At 37.3% G+C, this 16324-nt stretch overlaps 1 protein-coding gene across 1 annotated transcript; it reads left to right on the top strand.

The window, feature by feature from the left end:
• Nucleotides 1-14178: 14178 nt before the first annotated feature.
• LOC131866053 (putative UPF0481 protein At3g02645) lies at nucleotides 14179-15780 on the top strand. The gene has a single exon (XM_059215420.1). The coding sequence runs from the start codon at nucleotides 14179-14181 to the stop codon at nucleotides 15778-15780; it is 1602 nt and encodes a 533-aa protein (XP_059071403.1).
• Nucleotides 15781-16324: the final 544 nt, after the last annotated feature.

Consider the following 16324-nt stretch of genomic DNA (forward strand, 5'->3'; position numbering starts at 1 on the left):
TTGTCAAAATTCAACATGTTTTTTCTCAATGTTAGTGACATGTAAGAACAATTCGTCTGATCCTATGGGATCATGCTATGGCACTCTAAAAAATCCTCTCTTGGTTTCAGTAGACTCGGATCTAGTTGCTCGTGGCGACATTTTCTCGGTTGCAACAAAAAACGTCAGATGAGTTCAATGAAAAGTTGCACAATGCCTCATCTTTCAATCCGCTTGTCGCGGCACCAAACCGTCAGCTCGTACGTGTTGGTGTGGCTGGGTTTACTCTAGGAATGCCTTCTTTTTGCTCTCCAACTCGCCCGATCATTGTGGGCCACACCCTGGCAGGGAAATCGCCTAAGTGCTCAAGTTTCTCAAAGTTGTCAATATTCGGAATCGTGTTTCTTGGCGCCCGTTAATCATAAGAATGAGTCATCTAATCTTGCGGGGTCATGTTATGGCACTCTAAAAAATCCTCTCTCGGTTTCGGTAGACTCGGTTTCGGTTGCTCGTGGCGACACTTTCTTGGTTGCGACAAAAAGCGTCAGATGAGTTCAATAAAAAGTTGCACAATGCCCCATCTTTCAATCCGCTCGTTGCAACACCGAACAGTCAGCTTGTACGCATTGGGGTGGCTGGGTTTACGCTAGGAATGCCTTCATTTTTCTCTCCAACTCGCCCAATCGTTGCAGGCCACACCCTGGCAGCGAAATCGCCTAAGTGCTCAAGTTGCTCAAAGTTGTCAATATTTGGCATCGTATTTCTCGGCACCCGTTAATCATAATAATGATCCGTTTGATCTTATGGGGTCATGTTATGACACTCTAAAAAATCCTCTCTCAGTTTCAGTAGACTCGGATCCAGTTGCTCGTGGCAACACTTTCTCGGTTGCAATAAAAAGAGTCAGACGAGTTCAATGAAAAGCTACACAATGCCCCATCTTTCAATCCGCTTGTCGTGGCACCGAACCATCAACTTGCACACATCGGGGTAGTCAGGTTTACGCTAGGAATGCCTTCTTTTTTCTCTCCAACTCGCCCGATCATTGCGGGCCACACCTTGGTAGCAAAATCGCCTAAGTGCACAAGTTGCTCAAAGTTGTCAATATTCAGCATTGCGTTTCTCAGTGCCCGTTAAACATAAAAATGAGTCATCTGATCCTGCGGGGTCATGTTATGACACTCTAAAAAAGCCTCTCTCAGTTTCGGTAAACTCGAATCTAGTTGCTCGTGGTGATACTTTCTCGGTTGCGACAAAAAGCGTCAAATGAGTTCAATGAAAAGTTGCACAATGCCCCATCTTTCAATCCGCTCATCGCGACACCGAATCATCAGCTCCTACGCATCGGGGTGGCTGGGTTTACACTAGGAATGCCTTATTTTTTCTCTCCAACTCGCCCGATCATTGTGGGCCACACCCTCGCAGCGAAATCGCCTAAGTGCTCAAGTTGCTCAAAGTTGTCAATATTCGGCACCACATTTCTCGGTGCCCATTAATCATAAGAACAATTCATTTGATCTGGCAGGGTCATGTTATGGCACTCTAAAAAATCCTCTCTTGGTTTCAGTAGACTCGGATCCAGTTGCTCGTGGCGACACTTTCTCGGTTGCGACAAAAAGCGTCAAATGAGTTCAATGAAAAGTTGCACAATGCCCCATCTTTCAATCCGCTCCTCGCGGTACCAAACTGTCAGCTCCAATGCGTCGGGGTGGTAGGGTTTATGCTAGGAATGCCTTCTTTTTTCTCTCCAACTCGCCCGATCATTGCGGACCACACCCTAGCAGTGAAATCACCTAAGTGCTCAAGTTGCTCAAAGTTGTCAATATTCGGCATCGCGTTTCTTGGCGCCCGTTAATAATAAGAATGAGTCATCTGATCTTGTGGGGTCATGTTATGGCACTCTAAAAAATCTTCTCTCAGTTTCGGTAGACTCAGATCTAGTTGCTCGTGGCAACACTTTTTTGATTGCGACAAAAAGCGTCAGATGAGTTCAATGAAAAGTTGCACAATGCCCCGTCTTCAATCTGCTCGTTGCGGCACCAAACCATCAACTCGTACGCATTGGGGTGGCTGGGTTTACACTAGGAATGCCTTCTTTTTTCTCTCCAACTTGCCCGATCGTTGTGGGCCACACCCTGGTAGTGAAATCGCGTAAGTGCTCAAGTTGCTCAAAGTTGTCAATATTTGGCATCGTGTTTCTCAGCACCCGTTAATCATAAAAACAAGTTGTCTGATCTTGCAGGGTCATGTTATGACACTCTAAAAAAACCACTCTCGGTTTCAGTAGACTCGGATCCAATTGCTCGTGGCGACACTTTCTCAGTTGTGACAAAAAGCTTCAGATGAGTTCAATGAAAAGTTGCATAATGCCCCATCTTTCAATCTGCTCATCGTGGCACCGAACCGTTAGCTCCTACGCATCGGGGTGGCTGGTTTTACACCAGAAATGTCTTCTTTTTGGTCTCCAACTCACCCGATCATTGCGGGCCACACCCTAGCAGCGAAATCACCTAAGTGCTCAAGTTGCTCATAGTTGTCAATATTCGGCATCGTGTTTCTCGGCACTCGTTAATCATAAGAATGAGTCGTCTAATCCTACGGGGTTGTGTTATGGCACTCTAAAAAAGCCTCTCTCGGTTTCGGTAGACTCAGATCCAGTTTTGCGTGGCGACACTTTCTCGGTTGTGACAAAAAGCATCAGATGAGTTCAATGAAAAGCTGCACAATGCCCCATCTTTCAATCCGCTCTTTGCGGCACTGAACCGTCAGCTCGTATGCATCAGGGTGGCTGGGTTTTCACTAGGAATGCCTTCTTTTTGCTCTCAAACTCGCCTGATCGTTGCGGGCCACACCCTAGTAGCAAAATCGCCTAAGTGCTCAAGTTGCTCAAAGTTGTCAATTATCGGTATCCTGTTTCTCGACACCCGTTAATCATGAATGACATGTTTGATCCTATGGGGTCATGTTATGGCACTCTAAAGAAGCCTCTCTCGATTTCGATAGACTCAGATCCAGTTGCTCGTGGTGACACTTTCTCGGTTGCAACAAAAAGCGTCAAATGAGTTACATGAAAAGTTGCACAATGCCACATCTTTCAATTTGGTTGTCACAACACCAAACCGTCAGCTCGTACGCGTCGGGGTGGCCGAGTTTATGCTAGGAATGCCTTCTTTTTTCTCTCCAACTTGCCCGATCGTTGCAAGCCACACCCTAGCAGCGAAATCCCCTAAGTGCATGCATTAGATGAATATAAGTTTATGGGCTATGCAATTTTTTTAGAATGGGTATTGGTACAATGGTGTCTTATATTGTCTAATTTTGGTTCTTTCCATGTTTCCTTTATATAGTCTTATTTCGACTATAACTATTGAATTTGTGTCGATCTCCATAAGCTTGTGTCTTGGATTACAAACACATATTTAGGTTCAAAGATTAAGTAGCAATAAACTTTGTGCAATTATTCATTTAATCATTTGTACTGCAATTATGGATAACCATGATAAATGAGTTGCATTAACCAAAAAGCTACAAATCCATGCAACATTGTATATCATTAAAACTATCAAATATATCCAATACAAACTGTTGTCACATAAATTTGTCCACTTAATTAAATGAGTATTTAGTATTTATTTGATTATTTAACCATCAATCAATATTTAATTAATTTACCTTAACCCTCTTCTCCTATTAATTAAATAAATTATTCAATTTATTTGATTTAATTCACTTAACCAAATTCAGACCATTAATTAAATAAATAAATCATATTTGTTTAATTAAATCTTATCTCACATTTAAATAAATTAATATTTATATTTATTTAAATCCCCAAAATCTCATCTCCACATTTAAATAAATTAACATTTATTTAAATCACATTTATCCTCCACCCACTTGCATTTTCTTCTAAATGCAAGTTGCACAACTATTTTAAATAAATAAATTATTTATTTAAAATCCTATTTATCTTTACCCACTTGAAACCTTTAATGGTTTCCCTTAAAGTCTTCAAACTTAATGGCTTCCTTCTAGAGTCTTCTCAAGCCTTTAATGGTTTCCCTTAAAGTCTTCAAACTTAATGGCTTCCTTCTAGAGTCTTCTTAAGCCTTTAAAGGTTTCCCTTAAAGTCTTCAAGCATTTAATATTTTATCTTCCTTTTTCTCATATAAATAAATTTAGATTTATTTAAATAAAATCCAAAATTCACATTCACATTTAAATAAATTAATATTTATTTAAATATCTATCCAAATGCAAATTAAACCATTTAATTGAAATAAATGATTTTATTTTAATTGAAAATCCCAAAATTCCTCCCACTTGCATTCTCCTACAAAATCCACTTGCATGCCTAAATCCCTTCTAGATTCTTCTAACTCCTTCTAATTAGCCTAATCATATCCTAATCATTGTCACATTCCTAAATAAAAGGAAGTCATTTCTCAGAAACCTCCAAAGTCTCCAATAACCATTAAAGGCTTTATGTCTTCAAATGGTTAACCTCTAAAGTCTTCCAAACCATTAAAGGCTTTTACATAACCATTTATGGTTAACTCACCTGTTACCTTTGGTTAGAGACTTTCCTCTAACTTAACCATCCTTTTGAATCATGGGTCTCTTCAAAGCATTTATTTATTTGACTAAAGTAACCATTTAACCCTTGCACATTCATTTATCCCTTGGATAAAAGGAATATCCATTAACCTAACCCTAACCCAACCCCCCAGGGTAACCATCATGTCCCCTCAAGCATTTAATGCTCCTTATCTCTCCTCTCAAGCCTCCTCATGGTGACACTTGTCAACATGGGATTGGGTTGAAAGTCTCACATGAATTGAATAACTTTCAATCCTAACCCTTGTTAAGATTTCTCAATCTTAACCCTTCATTTCTCCATTTCTTCTATAAATAGAACCCTTCTCCTCAAGCAAAGAAGGAAGCATTAGAGTATTGTTGCTATACTGGTATTAGCATAGAGCTTTTTCATAGCATCACTATCTATACTTGCATAGCATTTGTTTATCATATCCATCCATCTCGAATCTCCATGTGGCATCCATGGCTAGTGTAAAAGCTGAGAGCTACACTTATTTGGGACTTGGAGAGGGGAGAAACAAGGGATAAGCATCAAAAGGCATCATGTAAGAATCTTAGGGAGGCTCTTCTCCTTTCTTTTGTTTTGTAAACTTCTTTCATGGTTTTTGAAATCTCCTTTGATATGTTTGGAATGGTTTTTAGTTCTTTGTTTTGGTTTTATGGTTGAAACTAACTTATTAACACAAACAAATAGGCTTGCCAAAAGCCATATGGACATAGAATTTCACATATTCATAAAACAAAACATATGTTCAAAATTGCTATAAAGGCATACAACATGATATCCAATAAAGTCAAATAGGGGCTTGCCAAAAGCCATATGGACATAGAATGTCACATATTCGTAATACAAAACATATGTTCAACTTTGCCATATAGGCATACAACATGGTATCCAATAAAGTCAAATAGGAGCTTACCAAAATCCATATGGAGATAGAATGTCACATATTCGTAATACACAACATATGTTCAAAATTGCCATATAGGCATACAACATAGGACCCTATTCTATTCGTTTCCCTCTAGGGGAAGGAAACAGATCACAACATATCTTTGCCTACCGAGGGGATGGAGATGTATATGATGCAGGTATCTTTCAAGTACGTCCACTCGACCTCCTCTCCAGACTTTTTTGTAACTTCACCTGATACAATGAAAAGAATGATGTTAGCATATACAAAAATTGAATTTTAGAATGACATATTATAGAATAGTCACTTACCGCATACAAATAATCATGATGTTCATCCACATCAGGTGCACATTCATGATCTGGAGTGACAAGCCCCTCCTGCAAGCATCACAATATAAATTAAACTAAATACAAGTGTCGTTAAAATTTTCAATAACATATTATTAAGATAACAAATGTAATGCTAAATGTACTAAATTTACAAATATGTCTCATACTTCTATTAAAGCAGTTGAACTTGCTACTGCTGCAGCAACACCACGCTCCATTGATGCGCGGACAGCAGGTGGAGTCTCTAATGTCAACATCTGAAAATTAAACAAAGTATATTGATTAATCACCAAAACTATCTATATTATTTAATAACAACATTTAAGATAACTTGTTTACCTGGGTGAAAGATTGTCAATGAAATGCATTGCGAGGTGTTGATGTTGAAGCTCTAGCATCAAACTATTTGACATCCAAAATGAGTAATTAGAAAATCATTCACATAAGGTTCAACTATCTACATATAATAATTATATTTCTTCACTCGATGTATACTTGTGGAGTCGACGAAGTCGTGAAAAAGGGTGTTGCAGGAATGTTGCTAGTATTGTGAACACTTTGACCCTGATTTTTTATCATAATAATTTATTAATTTAGATATATCCTCAAATTTACATATAAGATTTAATAAAAAGAATGAAATGAACTTGTAATGAAATTCACCTGGGTATCAATGCCAAATGTTTTGTTCAGCAAGGATTTTGTCATGACAATGTTCTCTGTAGTGTACATGTGCATTCTTAGAACTATTAGGATCATAAGTGCAAAGAGAACCACAAGATCGACAAAAATGAGTTGGAACTCGATGTCTAGAAGAATCAACATCATCACTCGCATCACCCTCTACTAGAGGCCTAGCATACTGTATAAGGGTCTGAGTGAGTGAGCTAATCGAGTCTAGAGTTTCGACCTCAATACTCTCCTTCACAATGGAAGGAATAATAACGTGCTCTATTGGCATAGGTCTGGCCGAGGGTCTTGGTGGGAGATTTGGGTCACGCTGTGCACCCTCTCTATCATGCGAGGAACCCCCACCTCTACCTTGGAAATCTAGAAAATTAAAATAGTTTGGGATCTCATTAAGGACAAACTCACAGTACAGTTTTCTCAAAAAGTATTGGGGTACCTCATGATTATTGCATGGAGGCTGATCAAATACCACCCACCACCTATCCCAAAAATTGTTCTTAATCCCTTCATGATGACACCAATGAGTAGGGAATCTCCTACATCCAAGGTGTAAAGGTTGATTCGTTCGGGGGTCCGTAAAAAGAGCACACAAGTCAAATTTATTAATTTTATTTTTCTTCACTGCCACATATGATAATTTCTCGGTATAAAATTGCTTTTGTTCTTCCTTCTTACTGGACCAAAAATTTATTTGCCCATTCACATATTGTATGTGAGATACAATAGATTGCAAAGAACTGGCAAGGTTTGTCTTATGGGAGTTTGTTCCAGTGGGATCTTTTAGCCTTGTGATTAAACCTTCAAGCTCTTTTTGGCTATTTTCTATTTGGCCTAATAGGTTTTCTTGTGTACCTATGGGATGTCCAGGGATTGTAGGAGGTTCTCGATGTGCTTCTTCTTCAATATGGTCTTCATGAGGAGGTGATTGAGTGTTTTCAACATTTTCTTGTCTAATCTCGTTTCTTGATAATGAAAATAAATTTAAATCAATAAACCTAATTTAATCTTCAAATTAATAAAAAAATGACAATAAGAAAATAAAAATACATACCTCTTCGAGCTCTTTGATGGTGTGGCGTCATTTTTATGAGAGATGGACAACTTAGTGCCCAATATCAAGCTTTTACAAAGGGTGAGCACAAGAAAATGGCACCCTAAATCACCAAAACGCGGGTTCGGGAATGCAGAATGCATCCAAAATGCGGACCAGGGTTTTTAAAAAATTTTAAATGCACATAAGACACACGCCTTATAAGGCGTGCATACTATAGGGCGCGCGCCTTATAAGGCGTGCGCTTTATGAGACTTTTTCATTTTTTTTGAAGTGTGGCACCTTTTTGGTACCACAACTTCATGCATATACCCATATAGAACAAATAAATTAAGTACATTTATCAATATCTACATATACATGTTTAAGCATAATACATTTCAATAAATGAATTTAAATTGCACTAAATTACCTTCTGTCATTTGGGTGTCTGAGAGGATATCTTTTTCTGCCTCAGAGTGCTAGAGGATGGCTTTCTCACACGAGATGTCCTCGAGGCAGCTGGGGTAAACTAACAGAAAAAATCAACCTAAGGGAAAAGAGCATGTATTTAATATATCACCTAAGTCAAAAATATATAAATCTAAATGGTACCGCATAGCTATCTTGGCCAAAGTCAATGGCCGAAAGCGTGATATCATCATGTTGGGACATCTCAGCCACTAATAAGCCCTATAAAATACCAAGTAATGATACATATAATTAATAAAAGATATTTTGAAACCAATGTATTATTATATTTTTAACAAATTTACAAATTTTTACCTCTGGTGGCGAAACTACTCATGACCGTGGAGTCGACTGAAAAGTATGTGGTGTACTCCCACCACCTGCTGCAACCTGCAATGCATTTTATTTATGTCACTTTAAATTGTTTAAATTTTTTTTTTTATAAGATTTAGTCACTTAATTGATAACATGTCATGAATAGAATTAAACACACCTGTGTCTTATAGAGAGGGCAATACAACATATTGATTAGTTCATTGGTGAGGGCCACATCCTCTGCAGTGGAAGCATGGCATCTAATCCCGCAACATGTACATGAATGAGATGTCGAACCATCCTCATCCGTGTCAGTGTCTACACCAGAACATACACCCTGGTAGATGGGGCACATATGTTGAATGGGTTGGCTCGTGCCAAATGATGCATGAGGTGATGCTGATGAAGGAGGTGTCGCTGAGGAAGGAGGTACTGCTGATGAAGGAGGTGTCGTTGATGAAGGAGGTGCCACAGGTGCTGGTACATCCTCTGCTCTGACCAATTGTGTGCCATGTTGAACAATGACATCAGTCAATGATGCAGCTACCTAAAGAGTTTGTAATTCCATAGAATCCTTCAACGATATAGGGACAGTGACATGAACCATGGGTTTAGGAGCTGTACGCCTCCTATGTTGTGGCTCTACCACCCTATGGGCCCCAAGTCTATCCTGCGCAGAGCCTCTCCCTCTACTCTGAAATTGTCGGATGTCAAAGTAATTCGGCTTCGCACCGAGGATAAACTCACAATACCTCCCAATTATTACAAGGTGGTTGGTCAAAGACCATATACCACCTATCCCAAAAAGCTTCTTTCAACCTAGCATGAACACACCAATGTATAGGAAACCGAGTTGTATTTAGTTCTAGGTTGTTACTGGTAACACGATTTGTGAAAAGAGCACATATGCCAGCTTTACCTATGCCCTTTTTTCACTTGATCACATGACAACCCATCTGCATAAAATGTTTGACATGTATCCCTCCATGAACCTCATTTCGTAACCTCCTTAGATACCTTATTTGCACTATTAGCCATTGTTTCTAGTGTTCTGGCAAGGGTTTAGTGGTGCTCAAGCCTAGAGGACCTCAACCTATTCACCAATATAGAAATTTGGGCACTATTTTGTGTAAGGCGATTGATGAGATCCTCTTGTGTGGCATCTACATGATCTAATGGAGGACGTGGAGGGTTTCGGGGTGGTGGTGGTTGTTGAGGAGCAACATTTTGAGGATTTTGAGGGTTTTCTTGTTACTCTTGTGCAATGTTTACAGGGTTTTCTTGTGTTGCTTGTGTAGGAGGGGGTCTTTGTTGTCTATTTCATTTTTGGGGATTGCTTGAGGAATTTGACATCAAATTAATAAAAACAAAACTTAAATTAATTAAAAAACTCTACTTCAATTAAAATGCAAACAAAAATAATCAAGCCAATCAAATCTTACCTGTTCGACGGGGTGCCATTGTTGAAAATTGCTCTCAATGTTGGGAAAATCCAAAATAGTTGCAAACCTGTGCGGGTTCTATGTTTTTTTTGCTTTTCCTTGCTACCGTTCCATGGGTTTTTTTTGGCATGTGACCACTTTTATGTTCACCATCTTGGACGCTTTTTTTTTATCTCTCTCTACCACTATATTTCTTTTTTTCTTTATATATCAATTACTATCTCTATCTTTTTATCTCTCCCTTTCTCTCTTTTTAGTTTTCTTTTCCATTTTTATCTATTCCTCTCCCCCCTCTCTTTTATATCTCCATATCTCTCTCCTCCTCTCCATATTCCTCTCCTTATTCTCCGTCTCTGTCTCTAACTCTATTTATATCTCTATCTCCATCTTTATCTCTTTACCCATCTTTCTCTTGCTATTTTCCCCTCTATCTCTCCCTCCTTCTAGCACTATCTCAACCTCTCTCTCTCTCACTCTCACCATATTTTGTTGGTAATGAAACTTGATTTTCTTTTCAATTTAATTTTCTTCTCAATTTAAAGGTTTTGTTTCAATTATGATTGGATCATTGTAAGTGGATGCATAGTTAATCTGAAGCTACCACTTCTCTAATGAGAACGTTGTTGCACAAACAACATTATAATGTAACAAGTGACCTCATGTATTACCCAATTATATGCAAAAAAATAGATCAATGTTTTTCCTAATTCACCTAACACACCTCTTTCGACATACCCATTGCACACTGAGGTACAATTGCTAGTTAAATAATTTTTAATCATTTTTTAAAGATTAATATTCAACATACGATTGGGATCAATTCAACCATCTTGCATCCTTCTAGTCAATTTTGAACCATTGAATTCAATAAGTTGAAGACTTCATATAGGGTATACCTCCAGCATAATTATAATTTTTTTTAACTTTTTTAACACAAGATCTTGCAGAACATTTAGATGTGCAAAATTTAGTTTTTCATGAAGATTTGTAAGAAGTGTTAATCAAAATATCTTTTTGATGAGAAGTTTAGCATTGAGCTACATAGTCATTTTGGCCTTTTTTCTTTTACCAGAGGCGTACATTTATGCGAGAATATGCATTAAGTGTGCATCTATGCCTTAGGAGAATTTTAATGCATGGTTAGTTAATGGTTTTTGCTCTATTTTAAGTGAATTTATGAGCAACTTGGAAATATTATTACTTTTAGGTAGGCGATAGTTGTTAATTTTGTGGATCAGAATTAAAATTTATCTTGTTCTATGTATTATCTATCACTGAATTGTTGTATAAATCTGATTGTCTTCTTTTATGTTGCAGGAGAGGAGGAGCATTTTTTATTTCAATTTCCATTCTCACACATTTCATTTGGTATATGCAGTGGGCTGGGTACGGTCAAGTGATGCCTTGACCGGCCATGTCTTTTGGACATGGTCGATCAAGACATCGCTTGATCGTGCCCCCTCACGATAATAAATGTTTGAATGAGAGACTTCATTTATCTCTCATTCAATCATTTATCTTACCGAGGCTATCATGCATTAACACTCCCTCTTAGCTAAGTAAGATAAATGTAAAAGGTATTGGAAGAAATATTTATAAATCGTATGATGCTTATCTTGGAACCATAGTTTCAACATGTGAATTGCCTCTCTCAGTGATTCTATTCACAAACTCTTGAGTGGATTGCCTTTGTCAATGATTCTATCCATAAGCTCTTGTATGGATTGCCTTAGTCGGCGATTCTATCCACAAGCTCTTGTGTGGATTGCCTCAGTCGGCGATTCTATCCATGAGCTCTCACATGGATTGCCTCAGTCGGTGATTCTATCCATGAGCTCTTACATGGATTGCCTCAATCGACGATTCTATCCATGAACTCTTGTATGGATTGCCTCAGTCGACGATTCTATCCACAAGCTCTTACGTGGATTACCTCAGTCGGCGATTCTATCCACAAGCTCTTACGTGGATTGCCTCAGTCGGCGATTCTATCCATGAGCTCTTGTGTGGATTGCCTCTGTCGGTGATTCTATCCAGAAGCTTTTACGTGGATTGCCTCAGTCGGCGATTCTATCCACAATCTTGAGTTATTGTAAGATCGTCACCTTCCAATAACCTCAAAAATACAAGTAGAAATCATTTGGAAGTCGTCACTTCCTTACGATTTACACAGGGCCCATAAAATAATTATTAGTATTAATAATAATAATCAATATTTACAATTTTTACCTCAGAAGTGCTCACTCTTGATTAGTAAGCTCCCTCTCAATCACAAGGTATCTTGAGTTTCTTCTAGAGAACATATTTTTCTAAACATACATCTGAATTTATGACTTCAGCAAGGGACGCTTGTAGTTTAAGTTTGAGAGGACAAGTTCTTGCAATGTGGTCATATTCGAGACTTTCAAGGAGATATCAATCTGATCTTAATCGGATCTTCCTTCAGGCGGTTAGGCTTTATAGAAGGAAACCTAGCTCTGATACCATGTTAATTTTGTGGATCAAAATTAAAATTTATCTTGTTCTATGTATTATCTATCACTGAATTATTGTATAAATCCGATTGTCTTCTTTTATGTTGCAAGAGAGGAGGAGCATTTTTTATTTCAATGTCCATTCTCACACATTTCATTTGGTATATGTAGTGGGCTGGGTACGGTCAAGCGATGCCTTGACCGACCATGTCTTTTGGACATGGCCGATCAAGACATCACTTGATCGTGCCCCCTCACGATAATAAATGTTTGAATGAGAGACTTCATTTATCTCTCATTCAATCATTTATCTTACCGAGGCTATCAAACATTAACAATAGTTGTTTGCCCTTTTTCCCCTTTAATGATTTTGAAGTGTCGTGCTTTAATATTTTATTTTGGATGGAATTTATGTGCTTGGATAGGTAATATTTTTAGACTTTTTAAGTTTTATAAACTTTTTTACGAATGTTGTTTATAAGTTTTTTTCAGAGAGATTTTCTATAGTTAATTTACAAATTTTGGGCTTGAAAAGATATAGAAAACATAATCTATATATATATTGATTTTCAACAACATTATCTTCTATTTTCTTACTTGATAGTGTCAATTTGCAAGCATATTTTGGATCTAGGATTGAAAGAATTTGAAGGGAGAAATTGGAGACATTTTTTTAGTTTCTTTAAAATCTATATATTTAGCTTGCAAAAATGTCAACTAATTTGTCAATTGGAAGGGCTTCAAGATTTATGTAGTTCTCATCATATCCTAGAATGTGAAAGACCAAAGTGTTATATGAACATCACTATTGCATTTGAAAGAAGTATCTTTGAATTTTGAAAGCATTTTTGTTATATACTTTTGAGTTTTGAACATATCAGTGTTGTGTATGAAAAAAATGATTTTGATGTTATCAATGTTCAAGCATGTTCTACATATGCAATTGTTATGTTTTTTGCTTTGTCAATTTGTTAGCATTTTCTGCTTAGTTTTGGCCTCTTTTGTTGTGATACACTTAGAGTTGTACGAGTATTTAACCCACTTTTAACATCTAACATGTCTAATAAGGATTTGGAGCTAAGCATCTGCTATAAAAGCCCAATGATTTACCAATTTAGCTATTACCATTCAACAAGTGTATATCCAAAATTCTTTTGGAAGAGTTTGTAGGTATTTGATATTATCCCAATTTCTTATATTTCTTAATCTTGTCAAATTTATAGGACATTCTATACAATTTAAGGTTAGGTTAGAGAGAGGGTTTGGTTAGGAATAGGATCAAGGTGCGGATATTATTAGTTTATTTGTTTTAATCTATCTTGTGTTTTTTATATGTTTGTTCTTTGTGTTTTTAATATATTTGCTTATTTTCTACTTTTATTATTTTCATATTGCATTTTATTCTTAAAAATATATTTTTATTCCAGAAATATATTAAATAATTTAAATTATATTATTTTAAAAATAATTATTAGTGAATCTTTCAATTATTTACATTTCATTGCACCTCATTGAAATGGAAGGACTAGTAATTATTAAATGAAGAAAAATTATTTTTATCAAGCTACCTTCCGATACACATATAGACATTTCCGTGCACAGGACCATGAAATGATCCTGAGTGAAAATAAGATTGATGTGAGACCCCATCTACCAATTTACAAACGTGTAAGGTGCAGATTCAATCAGATCTTGGAGGGCATGTACAACGCACCGTACGATGTTTTTGAGTGGAAATTTGTATGACTTTAGTCTATTTTTATCAAAAGTAGTGTGTGATCCAGCGTGAAGATACCCTTCCCACGAGCATCTTGCGTAGACAAGGAAAGCACAAGTCCAACATTCATTCCTATATTCTTAAGAATCTAGAGCGGATATCTTCAGTCAGCAGATCTAAACATTTCTGTGTGGGCATAGCTGATGAGGGAAAATATGGACCAGACCATACCAGACGAATCCTGCGGTGAAAAAGATTCGTGGGTTGTTGAAGTTGAAAAAAGCTTAGACGACGAAACCAGACCAGACGAATCCCCCGATGGTCTGATTCATAAGGTTCCAGAGTCTCTGTTGAGGGAAGACACTAAGGTGTTCTATCTTCCTCAAGTCATTTCCTTGGGTCCTTACCATTTCCAAAAAAAGGAGAAGCTTGATGATGAGATGGGGTTGCTTAAGTCAGAAGTGGCAAGAAATGTGCACCGTCAAATCAGAGGTGACTTAAAATCATCAGAAAAGGTGCAGAACCCTAGTGGCTTAAGGTCGTTGATGGAAACTTTCAAGGTTCATGAGGAAGAGATAAAGAAAAGATATGCTGCAAAATTTGAAGTTGCCGGTGAAAAGTGTGCGTGGATGATAACGAGGGATGCCTGTCTTGTTCTACAAGTCCTTGAAAGGTTCCGAAAAGATGAAGATGAAGATGAAGATGAAGATGCAGAGGATAGCGGCTCGGCTTCCATCGATCGTATTCTTAGCAGGGAACGACATCATCCTTTGTTGACAGAAATTGTGAAAGATATGGTCATGATGGAAAATCAACTACCGTTCTGGACTTTGAAAGAAATCAGGCCCGATATTGAGGACTGGTTTGAGTCGGCACTGAAAAATTTATCCCCCATTGAAGTAGCAAAGGAGTCAAATTGTCTGGAGTACAACAGAGATTCTCATATCTTGCAATTGCTTCATGACTATATTGTCGACAACCAACGAATCCACCAAAGCTCTCCCCCTGGCCACCATTCAGGTTCTACTTTTATTGTAATTCGTTTTTTGTCTTTTGCATTCGAATCTCTCGATGTCTGGTGTTCAGTGTTTCGTTGTGATTTGGATGAGGATTATCCACTTCTACTCTGGCGGTGCATAAAATGGCTATTTATTGTATTAGTATATGGGATAATCCTACTAGTGTTGTCCCCAGTTATTCTCATCATGTTCATCATATTTGCCATTGAGGCAAACAGATACCTTAGATGGAAGATACGGAAACATGTTCCAACTGTAGAGGAACTAAGAAGAGTAGGAGTGAAATTCAAGAAATTGGAAGGTTTAAAAAAAGGAATAAGTCACATTAATTTCAAGGAAAGAAATTCCACACTTTATTTGCCTCAATTTAAAGTAGATAACAGAACGGAAGTGATACTCAGAAATCTGATTGCCTTGGAAATCTGCTCCCAAAGAAAGGAAAAACCCATTACAAGGTACGTCATTCTAATGAATGATCTTATCAACACCAGTGAAGACGTGGGTATCTTGAGACGAGAGGACATCATCACCAGCAAGCTTGGAAGTGACGAGGAGATTGCTAAACTTTGGAATTCTATGGTGACATCCACAGGAGTGCCTAGCTACAAGCCTATCGACGACGCTGTTTCATCCATAGATCGTTATCGCAAAAAGTGGTGGAAAGTCCTGTGGGCTCAGTTTATTATGATTCACTGTTCAAAGCCATGGTTGTTTCTCTCTCTCTTGGCCGGACTTTTACTTTTACTGCTAACAATTGTGCAAGTAGTTTGCCTATTTGCATCGTGCCAAATCAGATAGACGCTCAGTCTACTACTACTCTACTGTATAGACATTGCTTGGTGTTTTAAATATTACCAGTATCAATGTTGTAATGATTTCTAGTGGTAGCTTATGGATTAATAAAGTTCAAGCTTACAATTTTAATTATTCCTAGTTGATGAGTTTTTGAAACCTTTGCAAGTTCCAATGCATGATGAGTTATCTATGATGGGTATATAATAACCCCAAAATATGTAAGGGGGCTAGGATTCAAATACAATTGTACATAGTGAAATTGAGTGCTAAAATATAAAAGTTATTTTAAAGCATCTACAACTTAACGATTAACATATTGCCCTTTCTACATTGATGTAGATTTACTTGATATTCTTAAGCTGCACCAAAGTGTGTACAACTTTAATTTAGTACTCATTATACATTGATGTAGATTTACTTTGAGATGCTTTTTCTTATATTGTAAATGTTTGTAATTGTATGTCAATTGTGAATATTTAAAATTCTAATTAAAAAAATTAGTTTATAGATAGGAATTTTTGAGTGGAAATTTGTACAACTTTAGTCT

This window comes from Cryptomeria japonica, chromosome 2 (assembly GCF_030272615.1).
Source record: "Cryptomeria japonica chromosome 2, Sugi_1.0, whole genome shotgun sequence".
Classification (NCBI taxonomy): Eukaryota; Viridiplantae; Streptophyta; class Pinopsida; order Cupressales; family Cupressaceae; genus Cryptomeria; species Cryptomeria japonica.

What these genes read in the sequence shown, in the direction of transcription:
- LOC131866053 (XM_059215420.1), top strand. Translation starts at nt 14,179, where the DNA reads ATGGACCAGACCATACCAGACGAATCCTGCGGTGAAAAAGATTCGTGG.